General features: G+C 34.4%; 1 protein-coding gene and 1 pseudogene across 13 annotated transcripts in view; one reads left to right on the top strand and one right to left on the bottom strand.

Moving 5' to 3' along the window:
- NF1 (neurofibromin 1) overlaps positions 1–26170 on the bottom strand; it is a 208471-nt gene that overhangs the window by 162413 nt on the left and 19888 nt on the right. For all 12 annotated transcript variants that reach the window (XM_016119150.2, XM_036222971.1, XM_036222967.1 and 9 more), the window contains exons 2-4: positions 5543–5686; positions 3783–3866; positions 225–415 (exon numbers count right to left, since the gene is read on the bottom strand). In XM_016119150.2, the coding sequence (XP_015974636.2) occupies positions 225–415; positions 3783–3866; positions 5543–5686 (419 nt within the window). The remainder of the gene's footprint in view (positions 1–224; positions 416–3782; positions 3867–5542; positions 5687–26170) is intronic.
- LOC107497398 lies at positions 15014–15507 on the top strand (annotated as a pseudogene). The gene has a single exon (XR_004951291.1). The product of XR_004951291.1 is annotated as a 60S ribosomal protein L21-like (transcript).

The following is a 26170-nucleotide window of genomic DNA, read 5'->3' as shown; positions in this document are numbered from 1 at the left end:
TCTTCCTAAATTTAGATTTAAGTTTATATCAGTACTCATATTTAATTGTGCAAACAATATCACAATATTACTTAATTAAAATCTCAAGGAATCAATGTATAAAACTTCTACAAAAGCCCAGGGCAAACTCATTTCTGTTGACCTTTTATTTATTATGTAGTCTAAAGAAAGACTTCTAAAATTTATATTACTTACAACAGTCTGATGTAGATTTACACACTGACCTGGTAGAAATGCGACTAAAGACTGCATTGAAGTTGTTGCAGCTTAGAGAAAATAAAACTCCAGAGGCAGAATTCCGAAGTTCAGCTGCATGTTGGTTTCCTTCCCGACAGGTGTGAAGAAAATGGCAGATTTCTGGCAACAACTGTTTGACCAGCATTGTTTCATCTAATCTCATTGTGTCCTTTGGTTGCTAAAATAGAAATAATCACATTATTCTAAACGTTCTTAAATTTATATGTAAATATTTTCTATTATGAAAATTTTCAAGTATACATGAGTTGAAATAATGAATACCCATATACAATCATCACCTCGATTCAATAACTGCTAATTCATGTTTACTATATCTATTTATAGTTAGTCTGATAAAGAGGATGGTTCCATCTTTCACCTCTTAATCACGATAAAAGTTCAGCACCCCCATCCATCTTCTTTAGCCTCCCAAACCCACTCCTGCCTGTTCACTTGTTCCCCTGTTTGTCAAATCCCTATATTAGCCCTTCCCCTCCTGGGAATTCCTAGTTTGTTGTGAGTTTTAAATAAACATTACTCATATTCATTGGTGAGTGCATTGTATCATCAGTCTCAACATCCAAATAAATTCATAAGTAGGCAATCACACCTGCCTTCAAGCAGATTGACCAAAACGGATAGATACTACTTATTACAAATAATTTTGTTTTGGTTGAACCATTTCAAAGTAAGTTACAAACATCGTCATACTTCATCCTCACACATACTTCAGCATCTCTTAAAAATAAGGACATTCTCGAATATAATTTCAATTGATCATCATGCCAAGGAAAAAAATAAACAATTCCCTGTGTCAGCTAATACTCAATCTGTATTCAAATTTCCCCAACTGTCCCCAAAATGTCTTTCATAGCTTCAGAAAGGGTTCATAGATTGCAGCATGGTTATGCTCCTTTAGTCTCTTTATTCTAAAACAATTTCCTGAACACGCCTGATCCCATCTGATCTCAGAAGCTAAACAGGGTTGGGTATGATTAGTACTTGGATGGGAGACACCTAGGAAGACCAGGTGCTGTAGCTGTAAAAAAAAAAAAAAAAAAAAAAAAAAAAAAAAAAAACCTCCTCCTCACTCCATATACATCATTTTTATTTTCTCTAACACTGGCATTTTAAAAAAAATGGGCTAGTTGCCTTACAAAATGCTCCATATTGTTGATTTGATTATTTCTTAGTGGTGTAACTTAACTTGTCCTTCTGGTTACTGTATTTTCTGTTAGGTGAAACCTAAACCTAAGTCTGATTACACTCAGGTTATATACTTTAGGTAATTCAGCACAGTTTAGCACACCAACAGTACATAATGCCACGTCCCACTGTAAATGACACCAAGTTTGATAACTTTTGTGTTAACACCGAGATCTCTATAAATCTTTACTTTATAATTAGCAAAACAATCAACAGATAAGCTATCCTGGAGATATACTGTTCCACATCAATATTTCACCTAATGGCTTTAGTAAACATATATGAATGACAATTTTGGTGACCCTAAGTATAACAACAAAGAACGAAATTTTGTATAATTGTGTTCTATGCTCGATTCTGAATTCACAATCTAAGTGCTTTCAGCTTCAAATACACTGAAATATATGGACAATAAATAAAAAGATATCACCAAAACCTACCAAATTTGAATTACAGTACTATTTCTTGTTTGGCTAGCCAAACAATAGAGATGTTGAAACTAACTCCAATTGTAAGCATATAAAAATTGTAGACGTATTCAATCTTTTGAATAATAATCATATATATGGGAAAAAAATTTGATTCCCAAATCCTACAAAATTGTACTAATATGATGTTAAGTACCTGTTCACTTTCGGTTAGCTATTTCAACTACTTATATGATAAACATGTATTTGCACACTCAGTTTGTCTTAAACGGCCTCAACATACTTTGATCTAAAATGAAAATCAAGATAAAATCACTGATGGCAATCCAAGAAAACACGATTTTCAAGAATGTGAACAGCATTATTTTTTAAATTACAAACTTAACGAAAAAAACATACATTTTCAATCGTAGAGCAGAGCAAGATATTTTATGCATTACATGTTATACCATACCTACTTTTTCGTTTAAATTAGACTTTCTCCAAAGAGGGTCCAGTAACATCAGTGATCATTTTACGAAACACATTTACCATTACCTCTCAGTTACAAATGTTAATAGAGAAAAGCTGTAGAATTAAGAGAGGCAATAAACCATCCTACTCTCATTCAAACATGGGAGTAGCTGACCTACTAGTATTTATATAATCAAAGCAATAAAACCACTACAAAGAACTGATACAGGAGTTTAAAAACTCTCCACCTTCATAATTCCATATCCTATTTAACAGCCCTTTTGTTCTTTTACTCCATTTTACAAATGAATAACAGCATTTCATAAATAATAGAAAGCACCGAACTAAAACAGAACTAGCTCACCCTCAACTTAAATTGAAAACTTAAAAACACTATCTCACAATTCTGGAATACGGCCATGGTCAACAAGAGTTTAAAACATTACGCTTAGATTTTACGCCTATAGACAAATACTTCTCTAAGAATACACAGTTGCGTGAATGTAATTATCTTTCCAACTCCCTAATCTATCACTTCCCCCAAAACACTTCTGACCATTCCCTCTCTTCTTAACTACACAATCAGTCCTGTGTATCAAAGTCCCAACCATCTAAATGCATTTTAGAGAACAACTATAACATATGTGAAAGAGTAAAGCAATTCTGAATAAAAGTAAATGATGTGCCAAAGGAACATCAGAGAATAAAAGAAAAAAGTTAACTCCAATACATATTGAATAGACAGATGTTTAAAATGGAGGTATGATATATTTATATAAACTCCTATTTGTGTTCGAGGAAGAATTAGAGCTACTGAAGTATAGAAACATTTTGCTTTAAACAACAGAAACAGTCTTGAAAACATTCTAATTTTTAAGTCATGGTTGAAGTACAATGAGATAACTATTTAGAGGAAACCTGAGAAAGAACTGTTTTGTACTCAACTAATCCTCACGTATCTATTTTATATGTTCGTATTTATAAATAGCAAGTGTTCTTAAGGTAGGACGCTATCAGTAATACTTTTAACTTTTTAAGCTCTCTTTTTTACATAGATTTAAAGGGTAAAATATTAAAATCAGATTCATGTGGGGGAAAGGAGATTACTCTTGATTTTTTTGCATCATAGTCTTTCAAAGCTAAGCAATGACACACAGGCTTAACAATATCTGAAGAAATTAATTATATCAAATAGTAACCTTTTTTCATAAAATTGTTTCTAAAAGACCTGAGACATATGTGGCTCAAGCTTAACACTTTATAAGTAAACCTAATATCTATTTATAAAAGATGAGAAAATAATTTTCTCTCGAAACTTTGTTTATGCCACCCAGCCAGCTCTGTCTAAAAAACAAAAAAATCCATGACTGTTCTCCTCTCCCATACCTATACTTAAGTACATCAGATCAACTCAAAATTAAATTCACAAACCTGCCTACATAAGAATAATTTACTTACCCCAGCAAGACATTTTTCCAGTGTATCCAATATAATCAACTGAGAGAGATATAAATTTTTTTCAGCAGCTTCTCCAAATATTCTCTAAAAGCAAAAATATTCAGAACACTAGAAGTTGGTAATTATTCTCCAATATCAATCAGCACACATCTGAAAAGTGTAGGACTCCCTAAGGGTCAAGAAAATCAACAGTCTTCCATTTTATCTCTCAGATTATGATATATTTAAATTCATTATTTCTGACTTTATCCTAATGCTCATACAAAGTAAATTATCAAGCAAACAAAACTGCTGGCATTTATTTATAGCCTGCCATTAACCTTGTAACAGTAATGCTTTAAAAATATATGGGATTTAAATATACAAATAGATCTTTACCAAAATCCTGAATGAAGCATCTAACCACACTTCGATGTCACAAAATACTGTTTAAATTCTTACAGCAAAAAATACCAGAACACCAATTACAGTGAATTTTATGCATTCCCTACTCTTAAATTGAATACTACACTATTAACCAACAAGAGACAATGGTTTCCACAATTCAATTTACTCAATAAGCACTAAATAAATACTAATTTCAAGAAGCTTCCAAAAAGTAAAAAATTCAGTATAACTGGAAGCATAGCCACTTGTTATATGAGTAAAATCCTATCACAGTGCCCTACACACTGTACAAAAGAAGAGCTCCACAAAACCTTAAAAGAATTCTGTAAATCACTTTATATATTTATAAAATGCCCTGCTTTTCTAAGAAAACTTTGATTTATATTTTCCATAACAAGAAAATTTCTTTGTAAGAGAAATGATTGCTCATACCTCCAGTTTATCAATTTTGTAAGTTTGGGGTATTGTCTAATCACCTTTTTAAAAAGAAAACATCAAAGATGATATGACTATAAAAATGGGACTGATTTTCACAATCTGCAACAGGAAGTCAGTTTCATAACTCAATACAAACAATACAAATTGTGGTTATAAGTGCTAAATACAAACAGAACAGTTTAAATTTAGTCAAGAAATATCTAGATCAGTTGATTTGAACTGAGTATAAAGGAGATTTTAGGTAGAAACTAACAGGAATTACCTAAGAGAAACAGGAGAAATATGTTCCATGGTGCAGAGAAAACACCTGGAGTACCTTTAAGTCTAGGTAATGTAAATCTGAAGGTAAACAGATTTTACAAAATGGGGAAAAAAGAATTATAAGCTTTTGACAGTGGAGTAAAACTTCAGGAAATTCGTATTTGAGGAAAATTGTTTCAACAATGTGTGGTCTAACTACTACAGGATGTGCTACAGGAGGAAGAAAATGAAACAATATTTTCATAAAAGCAATCTCACATTTTAGGACTATGAGGTCATTATTTTATTTATCTTATGTTATTTATCATCTACTTAGGACTAGGTCAACCTAATATGTAAACATTAAAAGAAGAAGCTAAGGAAAATATTTTAATAGGTTACTATAGTTAATTCATCTAACACAAAAAATCTGTATGAAATCCTAATTTCAGAAAAATAATGAAAAGAACAAAGAGATAGGGTTACAAATTAGAGAAGTATCTAAGGGAAAGAATCAAAAACTAAAATAAAAATGAAAAGGTTACCTGTGTTTATTACAAAATAAGAAGAATGTTTATATCCAGAGTTTACAGAAAATGACTTTCTATAAAATACTTCAAAATATACTGCTCCAAATTTTTAAATAAAAAAAATCTAAGCAAATTCCCCCAATGAACAGTAACCCAAATACTCACCATATTGTTAACATTCTTTAAGATAGTGGTGAGGCCACTAATAACCAAAGAAAACTTGTATTTGGAAATATTGATAAGACATTCCTTGTTGTGTTCGGTACTGACTTTGGTATGTGTGTTCTGCTGTCCCGTTTTTATTGGAAGCTGGAAAAAAAAAAAAAAACTTAGCTTACACTTGAAAACAACTAAAAAGAACTCTATTTCTCATGAAAACCATGACATTTTTGGAAAATTTTATCAACCACAGTTACCTATTAGTATTTCAAGCTCCAATTTTCTATATATAATAGCATTTATGGAAAATCTAATATTCTTTGGAAATTTCAATCGTTGCAGCTTTCTTTCTGGAAATCTTACATCTCTATTTACAAAATTAAATCCTTACCTAGTACCATATATGAGAAAATGATGAGTCACAGAAATAGATCTATTTCCTTGTAGCTAAAAATTATTTCAGAGACTTTCTGCAATAAAATACACACAATCCTTTCCCCTTACACACTGAACTCAAGCATTAACAGAACAGATCAAGAAAATCTATGCCCCAGACCTCTAGTCATAATGGTAAATAAACTGCAGCTTATTCAAAAATGAGAATAAACCATACAACCTAAAATAGAGTAAGAATGACTTAGGTAAGATAACCACCCTCGGGTACACAGTTGAAGGAGTAACAGCACAACAGATAAATCTCATGGGAAAAAAAAAATATCCTTTAAGGAGACCACATTTACATTGATCCGAGAATGAGTTAAGTTGCACTGCCAAGAAGTTCATGTCAACTTAAAAATTAGATCCTGCTACCACTAGTCAAGAACACGGGTGAAATTCCTCAATGAAAAGTCAAAACTGACTACAGCTTTCTCATTTTTAAAATAGTGCAACTAAAGGTAGAAAGAGACTGCATGGCATGCCCAAGGTGATTAATTTGATAGTGAAGAAGTAATAAATAAAAGAGGGAAAGCATTTTTAGGGTTTAGAGGAGGGGGCAGAACAGAAGCTACAGAAGTATATAACATTAATTGTAAAGATCACGGAGGGGAAAAAAATCTGGAAGACCAGAAAAAGGGGAACTTTAGAAAATGGCAGTGGCTGCAATGTAGCTTGTGAATCTCCCCAAATCCCTCTGTGATGGTTAATTTTATGTGTCAGCTTGACTGGAGCACAAGGTACAGGGACATTTGGCTAAACATTTCTGGGTGTGTCTCTGAAGGTGTTTCCGAATTAAATTAGCACTTGAGTAGATGCACTCAGTAGGGCAGGCAGTTTGCTCCCCCTCTCCAAAGTAGGAGGGCATCATCTAACCCTTTGAGGGATTGACTAAAACAAAAAGGAAGAGGGAGGAAGAATTAGACCCTTCTACCTGACTGCACTGAGACATTGCTCTCCTGCCCTCAGCAATCCTGGTGCTCAGGCCCTCAGCCTCAAACTGGAATCTATATATACTAACAGTTCCCTGAATTCTCAGGCCTTTCAACTCAGACTGAATTAAATTACATCACCAGCTTTCCTGGGTCTCCAGCTTGCAGGTGGCAGATCGTGGAACTTCTTGGCCCCCATAATAACATAAACCAATTCCTTTTAATAAATCTCTTCATATACACACACCTACACATATATACATACACCCTATTATGATACAGCAAAAGGGACTCTGAAGATGCAATTAAGGTCCCTGATCAGTTGAATATGAGTTAATCAAAAGGGAAATTATCCTGAATAAGCCTCTCTTAAGCAGCTGAACCATAAAAAAGATCTTGAAGCGGCAAAAATACCTTCTGTTGGCCTTCAAGAAGCAAACTGCCATACTGTGGGGAAGGCCACATGGCAAGAAACAGTAAGCTACCTCTGGGAGCTGAAGGCCTCAGTCCTAGAACTGTGAGAACTTAAATTCTACCAACAACCAGTGAGCTTGGGAGAGGACCTAAGCCTCAGGTAAGCTCACAACCCCAATCAACTCCTTGATTTCAGTCTGGTGAAACCCTAAGCAGAGAACCCAGCTAACCAATGCCCAGATTAATAATTGTGTGTGCTTTTAAGCCACTATGTTTAGGGGAGTTTATTATAGGCAATAGAAGACTAATACAACTACAAAATCTGTATCTTCAAATGTGTTATCCAAAAGCCTAATTAGTATTTCTTACATGGGTATCTTGTAGACACTTGAAACTCAGTGTTTTTAAAATTTAATTTATAATCTTCCTACCATGTTTCCTATCTTATTAAACAGTAACATAATTTATCCTGTTTCTCATCTAAAGTCTAAGAGTCATCTTTGACACTTCCTTTATTCCCTTCCTTTCATTCTCCCTTTAGTCAGATTGATAAAAATGAGATCTGGGCATGCACAGTTTGGCTCTACCGTTCTTTACCTGGAAACAAGCTTGTTACAGAGTGCAAGAATTTTCCTCTATGTCAACATGCCAAGAGTTGATGAAGGCCCGAGTGCTGCAGAAGGAAGTAGCAAACAAGACAGTGCCTGAGACTGAATGGCTAAATAAAAAGAATGGGAAGACCCAGGCAAAGATCTAAAGAACATTCAAGGGAGAAGTGACATAAAATGGATCTGATGTTGGAATGAGTGTGGCATATTCAAAGCCTTGCAAAGAAGCCATTGTGGCAAAACTAAAGGGAACAAAAGGAAATGTAGGGGATGAGGTCGGGGGAGAAGCAGGGTTGGGTCAGATCACTGAATGCCTTACTGGTCATTTTAAGAACTCCGAATTTATTTTGAGTTTGATGATACGGCAGACTATATTTTCCAAATATGGTCACAGTTTCACACATCCCACATGCTGTCCTGCAATAAGACCAGTTCCAGGCAAAGGCCTTAATTGGTTTGACAGTGTTTCTTTCCCCTCCTGGAAGCCAGTTGCCATGTAAAACGTGCAATCACTCTGAGAACACCATGCTGTGAGAAGCCCAGTCCACTTGGAGAGATTCTGAAAAATAATATGCCATGTGGAAAGAGCAACAAGAGGTACTGAGGTGCCAGACAATTGACTTAAGAAGTCATACTGGAAGGGCTTCTCTAGCTCCAGCTGTCCCAGCCAACACCACATGGAACAGAGATAACTACCCAGCTGAATTTATCATGAATTTCTGACTTGCGAAACTATGAGCAAAACAGGTTGTTTTAAGCAGTAGCACTTTGTGGAGTTTCTTATGCAGCAATAGATAACAAAAAGTGGGGAAGAAAATATTGAAGGGATGTAAACAAGGAAGTAACATCTGATTTATTTTGTAAAAAAGAGCCTTCTTGCTTCTGTATATTAAAAGATAGTCTAGGAAAGAGACAATGGTAACTTAAATTAGGTTAATAAGAGTAGAGAATAGTGAGAAGATGTTATAATAGATTTGGAAGATTGGGGGGACGTATTTAACATGGCAAGTCTGATTCTGAAATTCATTGAATTACATTTGTGAGAAAAGCCAAGAAATTTTTGAAAAACAAGAACAAGAAAAGACCTGCATTATCAGGTACTGAAACATTCTTATAACAGAACTAGTACATTATAAGCATACACTTATTAAAGTCACAAAACAAAATTATTATGTACATAAAAATTTTATATGATAATGTAATATTTCAAATCAGTGATAAAGGAATGGATTTGTTAATAAAACATTACCAGATCAACTAGTTATTCATCAGAAAAAAAATATCAATTTTTAGAAATGTGTGTGAGACAGAGACTAAGAACCTACTGTGAAAAAAAACAAAGCCATACAACTATTAGGAAAAATACTAAAGATTAATTTAGTATTAATTTCATAATACTGAGGTAAGGCAGATTTTCCTAAGCAAGACAAAAATCCAGAAGCCATTTAAAAAAAAAAAGGTATATTTGCCTACACAAGTACTTAAATTCTGTAAAAAGAAAAAAAAAACTATACCACTGACAAAGAAAGACAAGAAACAGGAAGTAAAAGAATGTGTAACAACTAGCAGTAAAAGGTTTAAATAATTAATACTTAAGATTGTATTATATATTAAACAGACTATTCAATGGAAAAAACTATTGAAGAAATATGAAGTAATTCACAGAAGATTAGTGGCTAGTAAATATATGCTCATTTCACTAATAATTTTTAAAGTGCAAAATAAAATTAGACCATTTTTGTGACTCTCCACACTTTTACAAAATAAAATACTGATAGAAAGTGACTATGCCTGTAATGGATATTTAAAAAAATAAGGAAAAATAAAAAATGAAGCTTGAAATGTTTTCTTCTTTATGAGTTCCTCTTATTTTCAACTGGCATGTATTACTTTCCCAATTGGGTAAGAAAGTAAATTAAACTCTTTTTTAATCATTCTGTGCTACTATACATAAACCTTTGGCTATTACAGCAGAAATGTAAAAGATCTAAACTACATGAATAAAAATAATCACTTTTTAATTATGATCTGTATTAACAAACTGTTAAGCTACTTAAGATACAAGATTTCAACAAATAGGAGGATTTAGCAAGAGAAGGCATAACATTAAGCAAAGCACTATGAACAATGGATAATTTGTTTCTAGTTGCACTCAGAAAATTCTTCAAAAGGTCACAGGCTAAAATCTTTGCTTCTGTGTACATTTTAACCCGTTTCTAAAAGGCCCCTCAGACCATGATGGGGGTGGAGATGACATTAAAATTCACTTAATGAAAGTTTTCATTTAAAAGAGAAAAAAAAAAACAAAGAAAAAATCATATTGTAAGGAATAAGGCACCTAGAAAAAAAATAATACTAGGGGGAAAAAAAAGACACATTAGTTAAAACATAAATCAGGAAAAGGTAGCAAATTTTTTTACTGGATATATTAACACATTTCCCAAAGTGAACTCTGCACCACTGATATGTAATAAGACTTTATATGGCACCTGGTAGATTTAAAATTTTTTAAATTTTACATTCATTTTAATATGTGATTTAAAAAATACAATTAGCACATCAAACCTATGATCACAAAGATATTCCTTTGAAAAGGCTAAGTGAAGAAGGTAAGCCAACTTAAAGTTGTTAAAAGTAAATGATACAGGATATGGCTAAATCTATAGCACATGAATGACTAAAGTTAGGGAAACTGTGATAGCATTCTGAAATCTAATACTGAGCTCATAAAACAGATATTACATAATTAACTGGTTCTTTAAAAATTCACTCTAAAAAATTTTGGAGCAAAGAGATTAGCATGGAGCAAAATCGGTTTTGCCAAGAAGTGAATTCTGACATCATCCTTCCCCAAACACATCTTGCTTTAGTTTCATCCCTTCCTGTTATTCTGAACTTGCAGACTACTCAAGTTTTTCTATACATAGAAGCCCCCGATTCACAAATAAATGACCTATTTATACCAGTAGTCCCAATCACTAATAAACTCCAAAAGCAGATCCCCAGATTGCCAGATTCTCCAGATATCTACTACCAAGGCAGAGGAAGATCTGTTTCTGTCAAACATAAACTTGGATCACATTGTTCCCCCCACAAAAATGCTGGTTCTTCCTTTTCCCCTCCTCTCCCTTCCCTTCAGTATAATAACTAACACAAAAGCCATTAGGAGGAGCAGAGCAAGGCAGACAAATCTGTGTGGGTCTGGGGCAGAGAAGGGAGATGGGAGTTGGAACAGGATGGGTAAAAGCATTCATGTGAAGGGAACGGAGTATGAGAAGGGTGAAGAGGGTGCCTATATGTGGAAGGCAGCCCGCAAAGGATGTCAGAGCATAAGTGGGTAAGGAGAGACTCCCACACAAAGGGGAAACAGGCACATGACATTAGAACCCATGCAGGGTGAGAAAGGTTACAGGGGAGAATAGGCCACATAGGGTGTCAGATCCCAAATGAGATAGGGAAGGTGTCCATCAGGAGGACAGTTCACAGTTGAATGTCAAAGCCTGACTGGGACAAAGAGACAAGAAAGTGGGGCCCAAAGAGGGGTGTTGGACTGTGTTGGGCTTCTGCATGGTGGGCAGGGGATTGTTCTAGCAGAGTCTGAGCAGGGTAAGGAGGATGTCTGCATAAAGTAGGGTAAATGAACCTGAGCAAAGTAAGGAAAGCATCCACAAGGGCTGGGAGATAACTAGGAGTGATGGAGCCCAAGCATAGTAAGGAAGGCATCTGTTCTTGGGAGTAAGTAGGTGGTGATGAGGGAATGACAGTGATGTGACTGGTTACATAAAAGGAGACTGATCAAATAAGTAAATATATTAAGAATAACAAGAGCCAGGTTTCTTACTGTCACATAAAGAAGTTACAAATCAAGAAGGGGAGAAAAGTACAAAGACCTTTCTATTATTGAATTAAAATTAGAGATAGTATAAACATACAGTTTTCAATATGTAGAGATATAAAATTAAATACTGATGTAAATATGTACTCATAAAGATGGATATGAATCCATATATTCCCTAGTTCTGTCTACTGAGAAGACTTAGAAACAATGACAACTCAGTAGTAATGAGTACACCTAGCCCCCAGATCTTGGTTTCTAAATACCATTCTCCATGAAAAGGAACCAGGGCTCCTTAGAAAAAGTTCATTCCAACCCTGACACAAGTAAAGCTCTGAGCATCCTGGAACATTTTGTTGTGCCAGCAAGAAAGGAAATGCTCAGAATGATGAAGACATGTCAAAAGGACATAGAAGTCAGACTGAAGGGCTCTCGCTGGCCAAATCTAAAATAATTTGAACATGAAAACAAATAATGATGAAAAAGATTATCACCCACTGAATAGAAATACTAAAATAAACTGAAAACTTGATGAGGAATGAGATACTTAGTCTCTAAGCACCCGCATACAATGTGTGTGTTTATAAGGGAACAAGAGTAACTACAATGGAGAAGCTTGGCTTGCGCCATCTTAGTCAAGTGGTCAGTTAGCATCGTCGGTAAGGAGATGATCTAAACTGTGCCACCTGACAGAACAAAATGAGAACTCAGTGTTGTATCAGATAGTCCTATCGAAAATGCATGACATACATCTAATCATGAGAAAATATTAAATCTAAACTGAGAGAGAGTCTACAAAATAACCAGGTGATACAGTCTTTGAAAGTGTCAAAGTTATCGGAGTCAAGGAAATACTGTTCTGGAATGAAAGAGACAAAAAAGAGACATGGCAACTAAATGTAACATGTGATTCTGGACTTGATCCATTTGATATAAAGGACATTACTGGGACAACTGATAAAACCTGAATGAGGCCTAAGAATTATTAGATGGTAGTAATAGATCATTGCTAATTTCCTGATTATCACAAGTATATTATGAGTACTGTTGTAGCATGTTTTAATTTGTAGGAGACACAATATTCATACCAACTATACACTCAAATGGTTCAGGGATATATACTGTGTGCTTGTAGCTTTTCTATAAGTTTATGATTCTTTCAAGATAAAAGATTAAAATGTTATGATTCAGTTCTAATTCAATATAAGTTGAGAGGGATGGTGGTAGGAAGGGAACCTAAGAAAAAGTGGCTAAGTTCCACATAAACTTTTATGTGAAGTGTCAGCCTATAACCTATTCACAGGCTGAGGGTACTGCCCTTAGGAATAATTCAGCTTTCCAAAATCTGACACCCAAACTCAGGAAGAAAAAGTATATTCAAGAGCTATAAAATAATTTTGTTCTTAAACTCAAAAATATCTCCTGATTCTTAATTTAATTTATAAAGAAGGTCCATGTTTCTAGTTATGAGTACTAAAATCTAGCAACCATTTATTTTTGAATACGAAATATAACTAATGACAATAATATTAGTTATAATAAAATCAAATATGCCTACGAATAACATTTTTATTTCCTTTATTCATTTTTCCTTAAAAGCTTAAAACCACTGCTGGTATCACAACAAACAGCAATATTAAAAGAAACTGAAATTTATAATCTAACAGGATCTATCTACGATCTGTAAATATCTAGCCCGGTTTTCTGCAGTATCCCCAAGTTTAAGTTTAAAGAACTATCTCATGAAAACCCTGAGCTATTATTTTCTGAATAATCTGATAAAGAAAAAGGGAAAGTGGAGAAAGCAAAAAGAACAGAATAGCAAAAGTGCCAAACAAGCTTAGAAATGTGGAAAATCTCAATCTACAACAAAAACAAAAACACGCAAATACCATTCCAGCACTAATCTAATTAATCTATACTTCCAAATACATTTGACACACTTGGCTGAAAGAAGTAGATCCTACTAATGGAGTATGGGGCAACCAATCTCCAAGGTGGCTCCCAATGAGTCAAACCTCCTAATACTCACACCACCCATACTGTAACAGGGTCGGTCATTCTAACTACTAGACTATGGCAGTAGTGATGAGACAACTCTTCTGATATTAGGTTATCTGAGGCGGAAGCTTCCATCTTGGACTGTCTGGTTTTCTCTTTTTCTCTCTCAAGCCAAGAGCCATATCATAAGGACATTCAAGTGACCTGTTGAGAGGTCTACATGGCAAGGAACTAAAGCCTCCTGCACACAATCAGGCACGTGAAGTTAGAAGCATATCCTCCACTACCAGTCAAGCCTTCAGATGTCTGCAACCCCAGCCAACAGCTTGACTGCAACTTCAAGAGAGACCCTGAACCAGAGACACCTACCTGAACCACTCTCACATTCCTGACCTTCAGAAACTGTGAGATAATAAATGTCTGTTGTTTAAGTAACTAAATTTTGAGGCAATTTGTTTTGCAGCAATAGAGGACTAGTACATTTCGAGTCTAAGTGCTGGAAGGCTATTTGGCACTAATTACAGACCCCCAAAAGAAGAAAAAAAAATTGTCCCAGCAGATCCTTGCTGGCTACAGAAAGGGTTTACTAAAAGGATAAAATTTAAATACTATCAGGTCATTTATAATTCCAGTGAAGGAACACCACGAACTGCATGCCTTAGTATGGAAAAAAAAAGGAGGGGTAGATTATTTCTTGTATCTGAAATCAGATCCTTCCTAACCTCTAGGTTACCCAGATTTCTAGTGAGAACTTTCTGTGTGTCAGGCACTATGCTGGGTGCTACAGATATAACTACGAAGATGCATGATCTCTGCAGTAGCAATACTTTTCATACACCAATATTTCTATACAACCAGGGATTTTTTTAGTGGTGATTCTATAGATACGTTTTATTGTAATGTTGACACAAAACTTTTCTTTCTAAATTAAATCCTAGAAGCCTTCTATTTCATCATGCAATACAATAATATTCCTGTAAATAATATAATTACTGGTTAACACACTGAGCTCAAGTACCAGGCACTAACTACATCCTACACCTCATTTAATCTCATAATTACCATTATTCCAATTAATCTCTTAGTCTCATTCTCTGCCACTCTCCTCTCATTCTCTCACTACCTTCCTGATCCATATTTTCAGAGATGTCATCCCTGAAACCCACATCGGTTCTCCCATATATGCTCTGTGAGCCTCTTTGACTTCTCCTATATGGTTTTTAAAACAACAGTAGCTATCGGTTGAAACCACCATCTTCCAGTAATTCGCCAAAATGACCAACACAAAGGGAAGGAGGAGAGGCACCCGCTATATGTTCTTTAGGCCTTTTAGAAAACATGGAGTTGTTCCTTTGGCCACATACATGCAAATCCACAAGAAAGGTGATACTGTAGACATCAAGGGAATGGGCACTGTTCGAAAAGGAATGCCCCACAAATGTTACCATGGCAAAACTGGAAGAGTCTACAATGTTCCCCAGCATGCGGTTGGCACTGTTGTAAACAAACAAAATATGGGCAAGATTCTTGCCAAGAGAATTAATGTACGTATTGAGCATATTAAGCAAAGAGCCGAGATAGCTTCCTGAAACATGTGAAGGAAAATGATCAAAAAAAGAAGGAAACTAAAGTAAGGTTGAAATGAAGTGCCAGCCTGCTCCACCCAGAGAAGCACACTCAGTGAGAACAAATGACAAGGAACCTGAGCTGCTGGAGCCCAATTCCTATGAATTCATGGCACGATAGGTTTTAAAAAATCAAATAAAAGACCTCTCTAGTTGAGTAAGTGTCCGGTCACCCAAAGAAATATTTAAAGAAAACCAACCATCCAAAACAAACAAACTGTAGTTAAATAACCAGATGATAAGTTGTTTAATATCCTCCTCTCATGCAAGAATGCAAGTTCCACAGAAGTAGGGAAGGCATCTTTCTTGTAACCAGTGTTATCCCCTGGGGTTAAAACTTTTAAAAGTTTTAAAAGGCAATTAATAAATGCTTGCTGAATAAACAAATGAACTATAGTCATGCATCACTTAATGACGGGGATAAGTTCTGAGAAATACATCATTAGGTAATTTTGTCATCGCACGAACATTACAGAGTACCCTTACACAAACCTAGATAGTACAGCCTACTACACCTAAGCTGCATGATATAGCCTATTGCTTCTAGGCTACAAACCTGTAAAGCATGTTACTGTACTGAATACTGTAGGCAATTATAACACAATGGCATTTGTGTATCTAAACATACCTAAACATAGAAAAGGTACAGGAAAAATACAGTATAAAATATAAAAAATGGTATAACCATATAGGGCACTTACCATGAATGGAGCCTATAGTACTGGAAGTCGCTCTGGGTGAGTCACTGAGTGAGTGGTGAGTGAATGTGAAGGACAAGGACATTACTGCAGTACCCTACTGTAGACTTTATAACCACTGTCCCACAAGCCCTTCCCCTGCTTCCTACTGAGAGGATCAGAAATAGAACATCAAAGCTATCAGTGCCGCCCGATGAACAGGGATGTGGACTAGACTGATTGGAAATATTGAGGATAAACTGGCCGGGAAAGGTATAAATAAGCACAATAGTAACTGCCAGGAGGGAGTGCAAGGTGGCCTGAAGATCAGTTGAAAAAAGAAATAAAAATGGAGAGATAAAGGAACATTGGGAATTGTCATGGTAATACGGTTTTGGCTGTTGCATGTTGGAGCAGTGGTCAGATTAAGGAGCTTTGTGGTATTCATTTTAAAAAGAGCGCATTTAACAAGGAAAGAGTATAGAACTGAGAACTCAACATTTTTTTAAACTATTATGAATACTGTCACATTTCCTGCAATTTTAATGCAAATATTTCCCCCATCCCTTCACCCTCTCCCTTTCGGTAACCATCAGTTTGTTCTCTGTATCTATGGGTCTGTTAGGGCTCAATAGTTAGCCTTTGGAGATTCGCTTTTGGTTCCACTGACCCTATCTAGCACAAAAGGCTCTCTCTGGCATTGAACTGATAGAAGAAAAAGAACTTATCTGTGTTTTACATCATTATAACCAGAAAATACTTCCTAAGTACAGGGACAGGCTGAGTCCATACTATCACAAAAAGCTTTTACTAAAGTAGCAGTGGCACTTAATACTCGTTAAGGTAGCTTCTGTGAACCTGTGTCCTTGTACAAGATCGCAAGTCCTCAACAAAGAATTTCCAGGAATGCACTGTGAAGACCAACAAGCTAGATCTGGAACCGGGGGAGGGGGAACTGTACCCTCTAAGTATGCAGTGCTGAGGAGACAGGCTCTTCTGTGCTGAAACAGGTTAGTGGTTGACTGACTGGGATGTATCCTGTGCACTCAAAAATGAGGTGCAGTGAATGAGAGGGAATCTTTTGCTGAGCCCCCAAAATATTGCTCCTGTCAGAGAAAAAAAAAATCCTCCTGAACTACATATTCTTCCATTTCTTACATGATCTTCACCCCATTATAATCTTATAGGACCACTGTTGTATATGTGGTCCACTGTAGACCGAAACATCATTATGTGGTGCATGACTGGAGTGTGTTACACTAACTCTGTTCTCCTTTAACAACAGCCTCTTTATTATCTCATGCAGTGTGCCTCAAACTGTGGTCCAAGAATTACAGGTGGTCTCTGTAATTCTGTGAAATACAGACTAGTAAAATAGTCTAGTCTACCATCTAGTCTATAGAAAGATTAGTGATTTCGGAAGGAATAAAACAATCATTTATTTCCTTCATTAATATTTTACAAACTTGAACCATAAAATATTTCCATAGTAATCCTGTTAATTCTTCATTGAGTGAAAATCTCCATATTATAAACCACCAGCCTCTTCTCTCCAACCTAGCTCTCAGAATCCTAGAACCAGACATGTATCTTTCCAGGTAAGCAATCAGGCAGTATTTTCCTGGAGAAACTGAATGGCCAAAAAAGAGACCTACATTTGAAGGGCTTTCAACAATAAAGCTACCTCAACACCAACTCACCTACAGTAAAACCCATGCACATAAGTTTCCAATTCTCTCATTTTTATTTACATCATTCACATAACGTAAACATTTACATTAAAAGTAAATATTTAAAATGAGAAAAGACAGCCTAAAATCACCAGGCATAAGGCAAGCCTATCAAAATGAAAGAAAGGGAACCAAGTAAACACACACACACACACACACACACACACACACACATTAATTTTGAGAAAGAAGGACAACACAGGAATGAGAAGAAAACTTCACACACAAAAAAAATAATTATTGATATCCTAAAAAAAATTAGAAAAGATTTTAAAGAATGCTATTTTAAAAATAAAGGAGGATGGGAGAAAGAGAGCAAGTGAGAATAAAGAATAGTAAAGAACATTCGGAAGTTAAAGATGACAAGTATATCAAGAGTCCCCAAGATCACTCCCAGGTCCTGTGGTTTGCTAGGACTCACAGGCCGGGACATATAATCACATTCACAGCTATGATTTATTACAGCAAAAGGATATAAAGTAAAATCAGCAAAAGGAAAAAGTACAAGGTTCAAAGTAAATAAGATACAAGTTTCCAAGAGTCTTCCCCTATGCTACATTCCCTCAGCAATGAGTTGTGACAACACATGCGAAATATTGTCTACGGGGTAAATTCACTAGAGACTCAGTGCACAGGATTTTTATTGTGGGCACCCTCTGCCCAGCACATACCAAAGTTCCAGACACATAGATGAAAATCAGGTGTTCAGGGTAAATCACATTCACACAGTTTACGCACAGTGAGCCATTCTGATGGAGGCATGCTAAGAACTCTTCCAAAATCTAAGTTCCCAGACACCAGCCAAAGACCAACTTTGCAAGCAGAACTTTCTAAGGATAACGGTTTCAGACTTGCCATGTTAACTACACTGACAGATAACATAAAACATTAAAGATCATCTCCAGGAAAAATAACAAAAAGAAAACAGTATGAGAGAAAAAAAATTTTTTTAATAACATGATCAGTGCAATAAAACAAGGTAAAAAAATTTATATGATCAATCAATTCCTATTGGAAGTAAAAGATAAATTAACAAGGAAGAAATTACCAAAGATAAAAGAAATTTCCCAGACCTGACAAACATGAGTCTCCAAACTGAAAAGATCAATTAGGCATCTAAGTATGTTATTACTAAACTGCAGAATAGCAGGGGCAAAGAAAAAAAAAAAATCCCAAGGATTTCTAAAAAAGAAAAAATAAGAAACAGTTTGCTTACAACATTATAAGCAGCAGAATGGCCTTAGATTTAGCAGTAATGTCAGTGATAAACTGAAAGACAGTGGAGGAATGCTTTCAAAATTCTGAGAAAAGTTATCTTCATTATAGAACTGAATACCCACACAAATTATCAAATAATAAAGGTAAAATAAATACATTCTCAAACATGCAAGGTCTCAAATTTTATCTCTTCTGCACCTTTTTATTCAGTAAGCTCTGAAGGGTGTGCTCCAAACTAATAAGATCTACAAAACAGAGAAATCAACACAGGACAGAAGCAATGGGAATTTCCAAAATGATGATGAAGGAAGAACCCAGGCTGACAGCTACACACCTGGCCTGGCAAGCAGGCAACCCTAAACGGGATAATGACAGTAAGTGCTCAGGGAAAAAAATTTCAGTACAGATTAACAGGTATGACCTTCTGTGAAAAACAGTACTGAGAGCATGATAATGGTATGAAGAATTAACAACAGGTGCGTTAAAAATAAAACAAAAGAAAAAAAATGAAGCATTTACCAACTTTAGGAGGCACAAAAAGTTGCACAAGGAAATAAAGTTAATCATAGTATACTACCTGGTTCTGCTTCGAACAGTATTATATACATGTAATTATAGTCCCAGAAGGAGAGTAATAGGATAATAGGGAAGAGGAAATATCTGAAAAGGTAATGGCATACCACCATTTGATCCAACAATAATGCTCCCTGGAATTTACCCAAAGGATTTGAAAACATATGTTCACATGAAAATCCTGCACATGGATGTTAATAGCTGCTTTATGTGTAATTGCCAGAACAACTAAGATGTCCTTCAGTAAGTACAAGGATAAGTAAAACTGTGGTACCTCCAGACAATGGAATGTTAATCAGCACTATATAGAAATGAGCTATCATCAAGCCAGGAAAAAACATGAGGGAACCTTAAATGCATGACACTAAGTCGAAGAAGCCAATCTAAAAAGGCTACATACTATATGATTCCAACTATATGACATTCTGGAAAAAGCAAAACTATGGAGACAGTAAAAAGATCAGTGGTTGACAGAGCTGGGGGCGAGGGAGGAGATGAACAGGCAGAGCACAGAAGATTTTTAGGACAGTAAAAATACTCTATATGATAATAATAAATATGTCATTATACATATATCCAATTAATAGAATGTAAAACACCAAGAGTGGACCCTAACGTAAACTATGGATTTTAATGTGGGTTATCACGGATTATGGATCATGATGTGCTGAAGTAGTTTCATCCTTGCTAAGAAACATACCATTCCAGTGTGTGATGTTGATAAGACAGGAAGCTATGTGTGTGTAAAGGCAGGAAGCATATGAGAAATCTCTTATTTCCTCACACTATTGTAAACTTAAAACTACTCTAAAAAAATAGTCTTTTAAAAAAAAACAAGGTCGACTGCCAAAAAAAACATTTTTTAGATAATGATAATCCTCACCTCCAGAAGTCCAAAAATCCAAAGCAGAATAAAAAGAAATCCACACACCTACAAACATTTCATGAAACTGCAGACCAAAAAATTACAAAAAGAACTAAAAAACAGCCAGAGAGAAAATATCACCTATATAGTAATGATAATTACTGACAACTAAATTCTCAACAGCAATGAAAGTGCTCAAAAAGATAGTTAAATATCTTTAACATACTGAGTAAAAAACATTGTTTAGAATTCTATATGTTTAGCAAAACTATCATTCAAGAATAAGGGGGAAGTAAAGACACTTTCAAAGAAGAGAACAATTACCACAACAAACCCTTATTAAAGGAAATTTCAAAGAATATACTTCAAGCAGAAGAAAAATGAACCCAGAATGAAAGTCTGAGATTGTTTATTAGAGACAGACTAACATAAGGACATAGAAAGATTGATGGCCAAAGAATTGGAGAAGATATACCAAATATAAAACAAAAGAAAAGTGGGACAAACTCAGGCAAAAAAGCACTAGAATTAAGAGGATCAATACATAATGACACAAGATTCAAATCACCTGGAAGATGCCATTTTAAACCTCTCTGCACCTAATAAAACACATATACTCCAAAACTGACACATCTTCAAGGAAAAGTTAATCTACCAAAAGAGTGAGATTTTTTAATATAGATTTCTGTAATAAGATCTAGCAGACAAAAAAATCAATCATAAGGGGATATAAAACTGAAAGCAACAAACAAACAAGACAGAGACTCATGGACACAGACAACAGTTTAGTATAATCCAAAGAGGGGAGGGAGAGAGGTAGATAAGGGTAAAGGAGGTCAAATAAAAGGTGACAGAAGGAAATTTGACTTTGAGTGGTGAATATATAATGCAATATGTATATGACATATTGTTAAACTGTACATTCAACACCTATATAATTTTATTAACCAATGTCACCCCAATAAGTGTAATTTAAAAAAATCAATCAGAATTTAAAGGAGTTGAACTCCTTAACAAAATGGATCAAAATGACATTAGTAAAACTCATACCCAAGAATTAGGGACTACATATTATTTTTAAGAATACATGGAGTCTTTATAAAAATGGGACTGGATGTTTGTGGCAATCAGACTCCAAGGTGGTCTCCAATGATCCCCAAATTTTATTAATCAAGCCCTCGTGTAACCTCTCCCACCTTATATATCAGGGTTGTTCTGCATGACCAATAAAATATGGCAGAAGAGAAGGTATGTCACTTCCAAGGGTCATAAAAGATTGTGGCTTCTGCTTCTCTCAGATCACTAACTCTGGGGGATGCCAGCTGCCATGTATCTGGGGATACAAGCAGCCCTATGGAGAAGCCCATGTGGAAAGGAAGAGAGAGACCTTTTGCAAAGAGCAAAGAACTAAGGCCTCCTGACAACAGCTGTGTAAATGATCAGCTTAGAAGTGAACCCTCAAGCCCCATTCAAGCTTTCAGAAGACTGCGGCCCCAATCAAGAGCTTGACTGTGACCTCATGAAAGATCCTGATCCAGAAATACCCAGCTAAGGTGCTACTGAATATCCAACACTCAGAAATTTTATGAGATAATGTTTGTTGTTCCAAACGGCTACATCTGAGGAAATTTAATACATAGCAATAAATAACTAATACACTGCTCAAGTTCAGGAAACTAACTTCAAATTTGAAAGTACTAGTACCATATACACCATATTCACTGGGCACAGTACAATTAAGATAGAAATTAATTACCAAAAGAAAACTAAGAAAACTTCTGAAAATCAAGAAACACTCTGGGTGAAAGGAGAAATCATAATGAAAAACAGAAAATATCTAGAATCAAAAAAAAAAGAAAAGAAAAGAAAAAAGAAAAGCCAAGTATCAAACTAGTAAGCTACAACTAAAGCAGTATTCAGTGAATTTATAGCTTTGAATATTTACATTCAAAAGGAAACATTCAAAATTAATGAGCTTAAATTCAACTTAAAAAGTCAGAAAATCACCTCATGACCATTGGGATAGCCACTACAATAATAATAATGTGTTGGCAAGGATGTAGAGAAATTAGAACTCTTGTGCACTATTCATGGTAATGTAAAATGGCGCAGCTGCTATGGAAAGTAGTATGGTGGTTCCTCAAACACTTAAAAATAGAATTACCAGCAATTCCAGTTATGGATATATTCCCAAAAGAATTGAAAGTAGAGTCTCTAAGAGATATCTGCACACCCAGATTTATAGTAGCATTATTGACAGTAGCCAAAAGGTAGAAGCAACTTAGGTGTCCATCAAAAGATGAGCGGTATACACATACAATGTGATGTTATTCAGCCTTAAAAAGGGAATTCTGAAACATGTTAGGACATGAACCTTGAGGATATTATGCTAACTGAAATAAGCCAGTCATAAAAAGATAATTGTTGTATGGTTCCACTTAAATGAATACCTAGATAGTCAAATTCAGACACACAGAAAGTAGAATACTGGTTGCCAGACTGGGGAAAGCAGGAATGAAGAGTATGTAATTGTTCAACAGTTACAGAGTTAAAAGTTTCAGAGATATGTTGTATAACGGAATTAATGTACTTAACTACTTAAAATTATATACTTAAAAATAGTTATGATAAATTTTATATCATGTATATTATATAATTAAAACAGACAATAGAATTAATAAAGGTAAGAACTGTCTTTGAAAATACAAATAAAATACACACACAAAAAATTAAATAAACACTAGGGAGTGAAAAAAAGAATATAACTTCAGTTCCCATAGTGATTAAATAGATCATAAAAAGATATTATGAATAACTTTTTTGAGTTGAAATGGACAATCTTAGAAAATACAATTTACCCAAACTGATTTAAGAAAAAAGACTAAGAATAGTGTGACAATAGTTTAAGAAACGAATTCAGTGGTCTACGATTTCCCCTCAAAAAGTACTTAAGCCCAGGTGGTTTTATTGGCTAGTTCTGACAAACTTTGAATCAACCTAAGATTCCAATGCTATATACACACAGAGAGAACACAAAAAAGATAAGTTCCCCAATTGGTTTTATATAGGTAGAAAGAATAACCTTAATATAAAAACCAAGACAAAGGTTATATAAGGAAAAAAATTACAAACCAATCTTATTCATAAACGTAGATGCAAACATCCTAAAGTACCAGCAAATTTAATTCAGTAATCATTTTTTTTAAATTATACATTTCAACCAAGAACAGCTCCAGGAATGCAAAGTTAATTTAATTAGTAGCAATTAGAAAATAATGATCGACAGTATAAACGACTAAAGAAAGAAAAATTATACAATCACATCAGTGCAGGCCGAATAAGCATCTGATAACACTCAACATTCATTTAAGAATTTTTAAAATTAGCAATCTAGCAGGGAGGTTCCTTAATTTAACAAAACATTTATTTTAAAAAATATAAACACTGTATTTAATAGTGAAATCATAAAAGCTTTCCTCTTAAGATCAAAAACAAAACATAGCTACCCAACATAGATGCCCAGTTTTTAAATACTCCTACACTGAAAAACCTCAGTGGGTTCAGAGAGAAAAAGTTATAAAAAATTGAAAATGAATAAAACTGCAACTATTTACAGATAATAGGTCTATACAGAAAATCTAAAAGAATCTAGAACTAAACCAATAAAAGTGACAAGACGCTGAATACAAAAAGTACACAAGTTACATTTCTATACAAACCAATCAGAAAATGCAGTTTTAAAAAACACTGTGTACAAAGAGCAACATAAAATTCTAGGAAAAAATTTTGACATTTGATGTACAAGTTATTTATATAATGAGAAAATTATAAAATGTAATTGAAATGAATTTTTAAGAGCTAAAATAGAAAGCTATATTAAATTCTTAAACAGGAAGCCTCAGTATCATGTCAATCAGTTCTCCCCAACTTAATCCAAAGACTCAATGCAAAACCACTCAAAATTCCACCACCATTTTTAATGAAAATCAAAAAGCTGATTCTAAAACCAATATAAAAAAGCACTGCCATGACTCTTTTTCAAGAAAAAGATTGAGAGATATTAAAAGCTACAGTAATTAGCATACATAATCAAGTAGATTATGACCAGTATAGATACCAGAACGTGGAGCTTAGAAACTAAGCCATGTGTATAAGGAAACTTAGTTTTCAACTGAGCAAGCATTAAAGATTACAGGGGAAATAATAGATTAGATATTCAGTAAACAGGCTGGAATAATGTTACTTGTTATCAAATGGAAAAAAATAAAAGTGGGTCCTCAAACAAAAGTAAGTTTCTTATTTTTTGAAATATTAGAGACTTCAATATGAAAGTGAAAATTTAAAAAAACTTTTAGAAAATAATAGGGGACTATCTCAATGATGTCAAGGAAGGAAATGACACACACCAAAAATAAAAATAAAAAATACACAAATCATACGAGACTGATAGACTCAGCAACATTAAAATTAAGAACTTCATTTACTAAAAGATACATGAAGAGGATCAAAAAACCTAATCATAAATTGTATTTGTAACACATGCAAATATCAATAACTAAACATAAACCATTTAAAAATTACTATGAATCAGAAAAAGTCTAACAACCCAAACAGATAAATGAGCAAGAATACATACAGATATTTCAAAGAATAAGAAATATATATAGATATATAGATATTTCAAAGAATAAGAAACAAATGATTTATGAATATCTAAAAAGAAGTTGAACCTCACTGGTAGTCAAGGAAATACAGACTCAAATTACAATGATATATCATTTCTTACCCACCAGGTATATAAAAGTTTAAGACAGACAACACCAAGCACTGGCAAGGACACAGAGCAATGGTAACACTTACACATTGCTGGTGGGAAGTGTCAATGGACTTGATCACTTTAAAACCATTTGACATTACCTAATAAAGCTGAAAAAGCCCATGTCCTTATTCCTCCCCTCCCGGATATACACTCTAAATTCCTGCACATCACAAGAGACACCTATAAGAATGCAGCATTGTTAGTAATAGCAAAACACTAGAACAATGTAAATGTTCACCACTGACAGCATGTATACATTATGACATATTCAATGAATTAAATACCACACCATGGATAACACTGGGGGGAAAACAAAACGATTCTTACCAAATAAATCAGAAAAATGCAGTATTATCTCATTATAAAAAAAATCAAAAATAGGCAAATGAAACAATACATTTTTTAGGGAGAGATACTATAAAGAAAAGCAAAAGAAATATTTTAACACAACTCAGGATAGTAGTGGGGAAACGATAAGAAAAGGAATGTGATTAAGCCCATACAGGGGTTTCCAAGGTATTGGTAACATTCTACTCCTTAATTTGAATTTGGATCGACAAGTGTTCACAGCATTATTTTTTAAACTATAAACTGTACAAACATATTTCATACATTCTTATGTATAACTTTTACAATACATTTTAAGTCACTACTGTAGAATACATGCAAACATATACTTCCTAAAGCACTGTCTCTAAAAAATAAGAAAAAAAATAAACCTTGAAACAAACTAATTGTTCCTCTATAGCGGAAACAAACTTACATTTATATAATGGAATATTATACATGCAGTTAAACTGAATCAACCAAATGTGCTTGTATAAACAGGTATCAAATCTGAAAATGTAATAGGTTTAAAAAGCAGGTGTAGAGAATATTTACAGCATGCTTTTTATGTAAAA

The sequence above is a fragment of the Rousettus aegyptiacus genome, unplaced genomic scaffold, assembly GCF_014176215.1.
Source record: "Rousettus aegyptiacus isolate mRouAeg1 unplaced genomic scaffold, mRouAeg1.p scaffold_m13_p_6, whole genome shotgun sequence".
In the NCBI taxonomy this organism is placed as follows: Eukaryota; Metazoa; Chordata; class Mammalia; order Chiroptera; family Pteropodidae; genus Rousettus; species Rousettus aegyptiacus.
The sequence above is the reverse complement of the archived record's forward strand: the minus strand, read 5'-3'. Positions and strand labels throughout refer to the sequence as shown.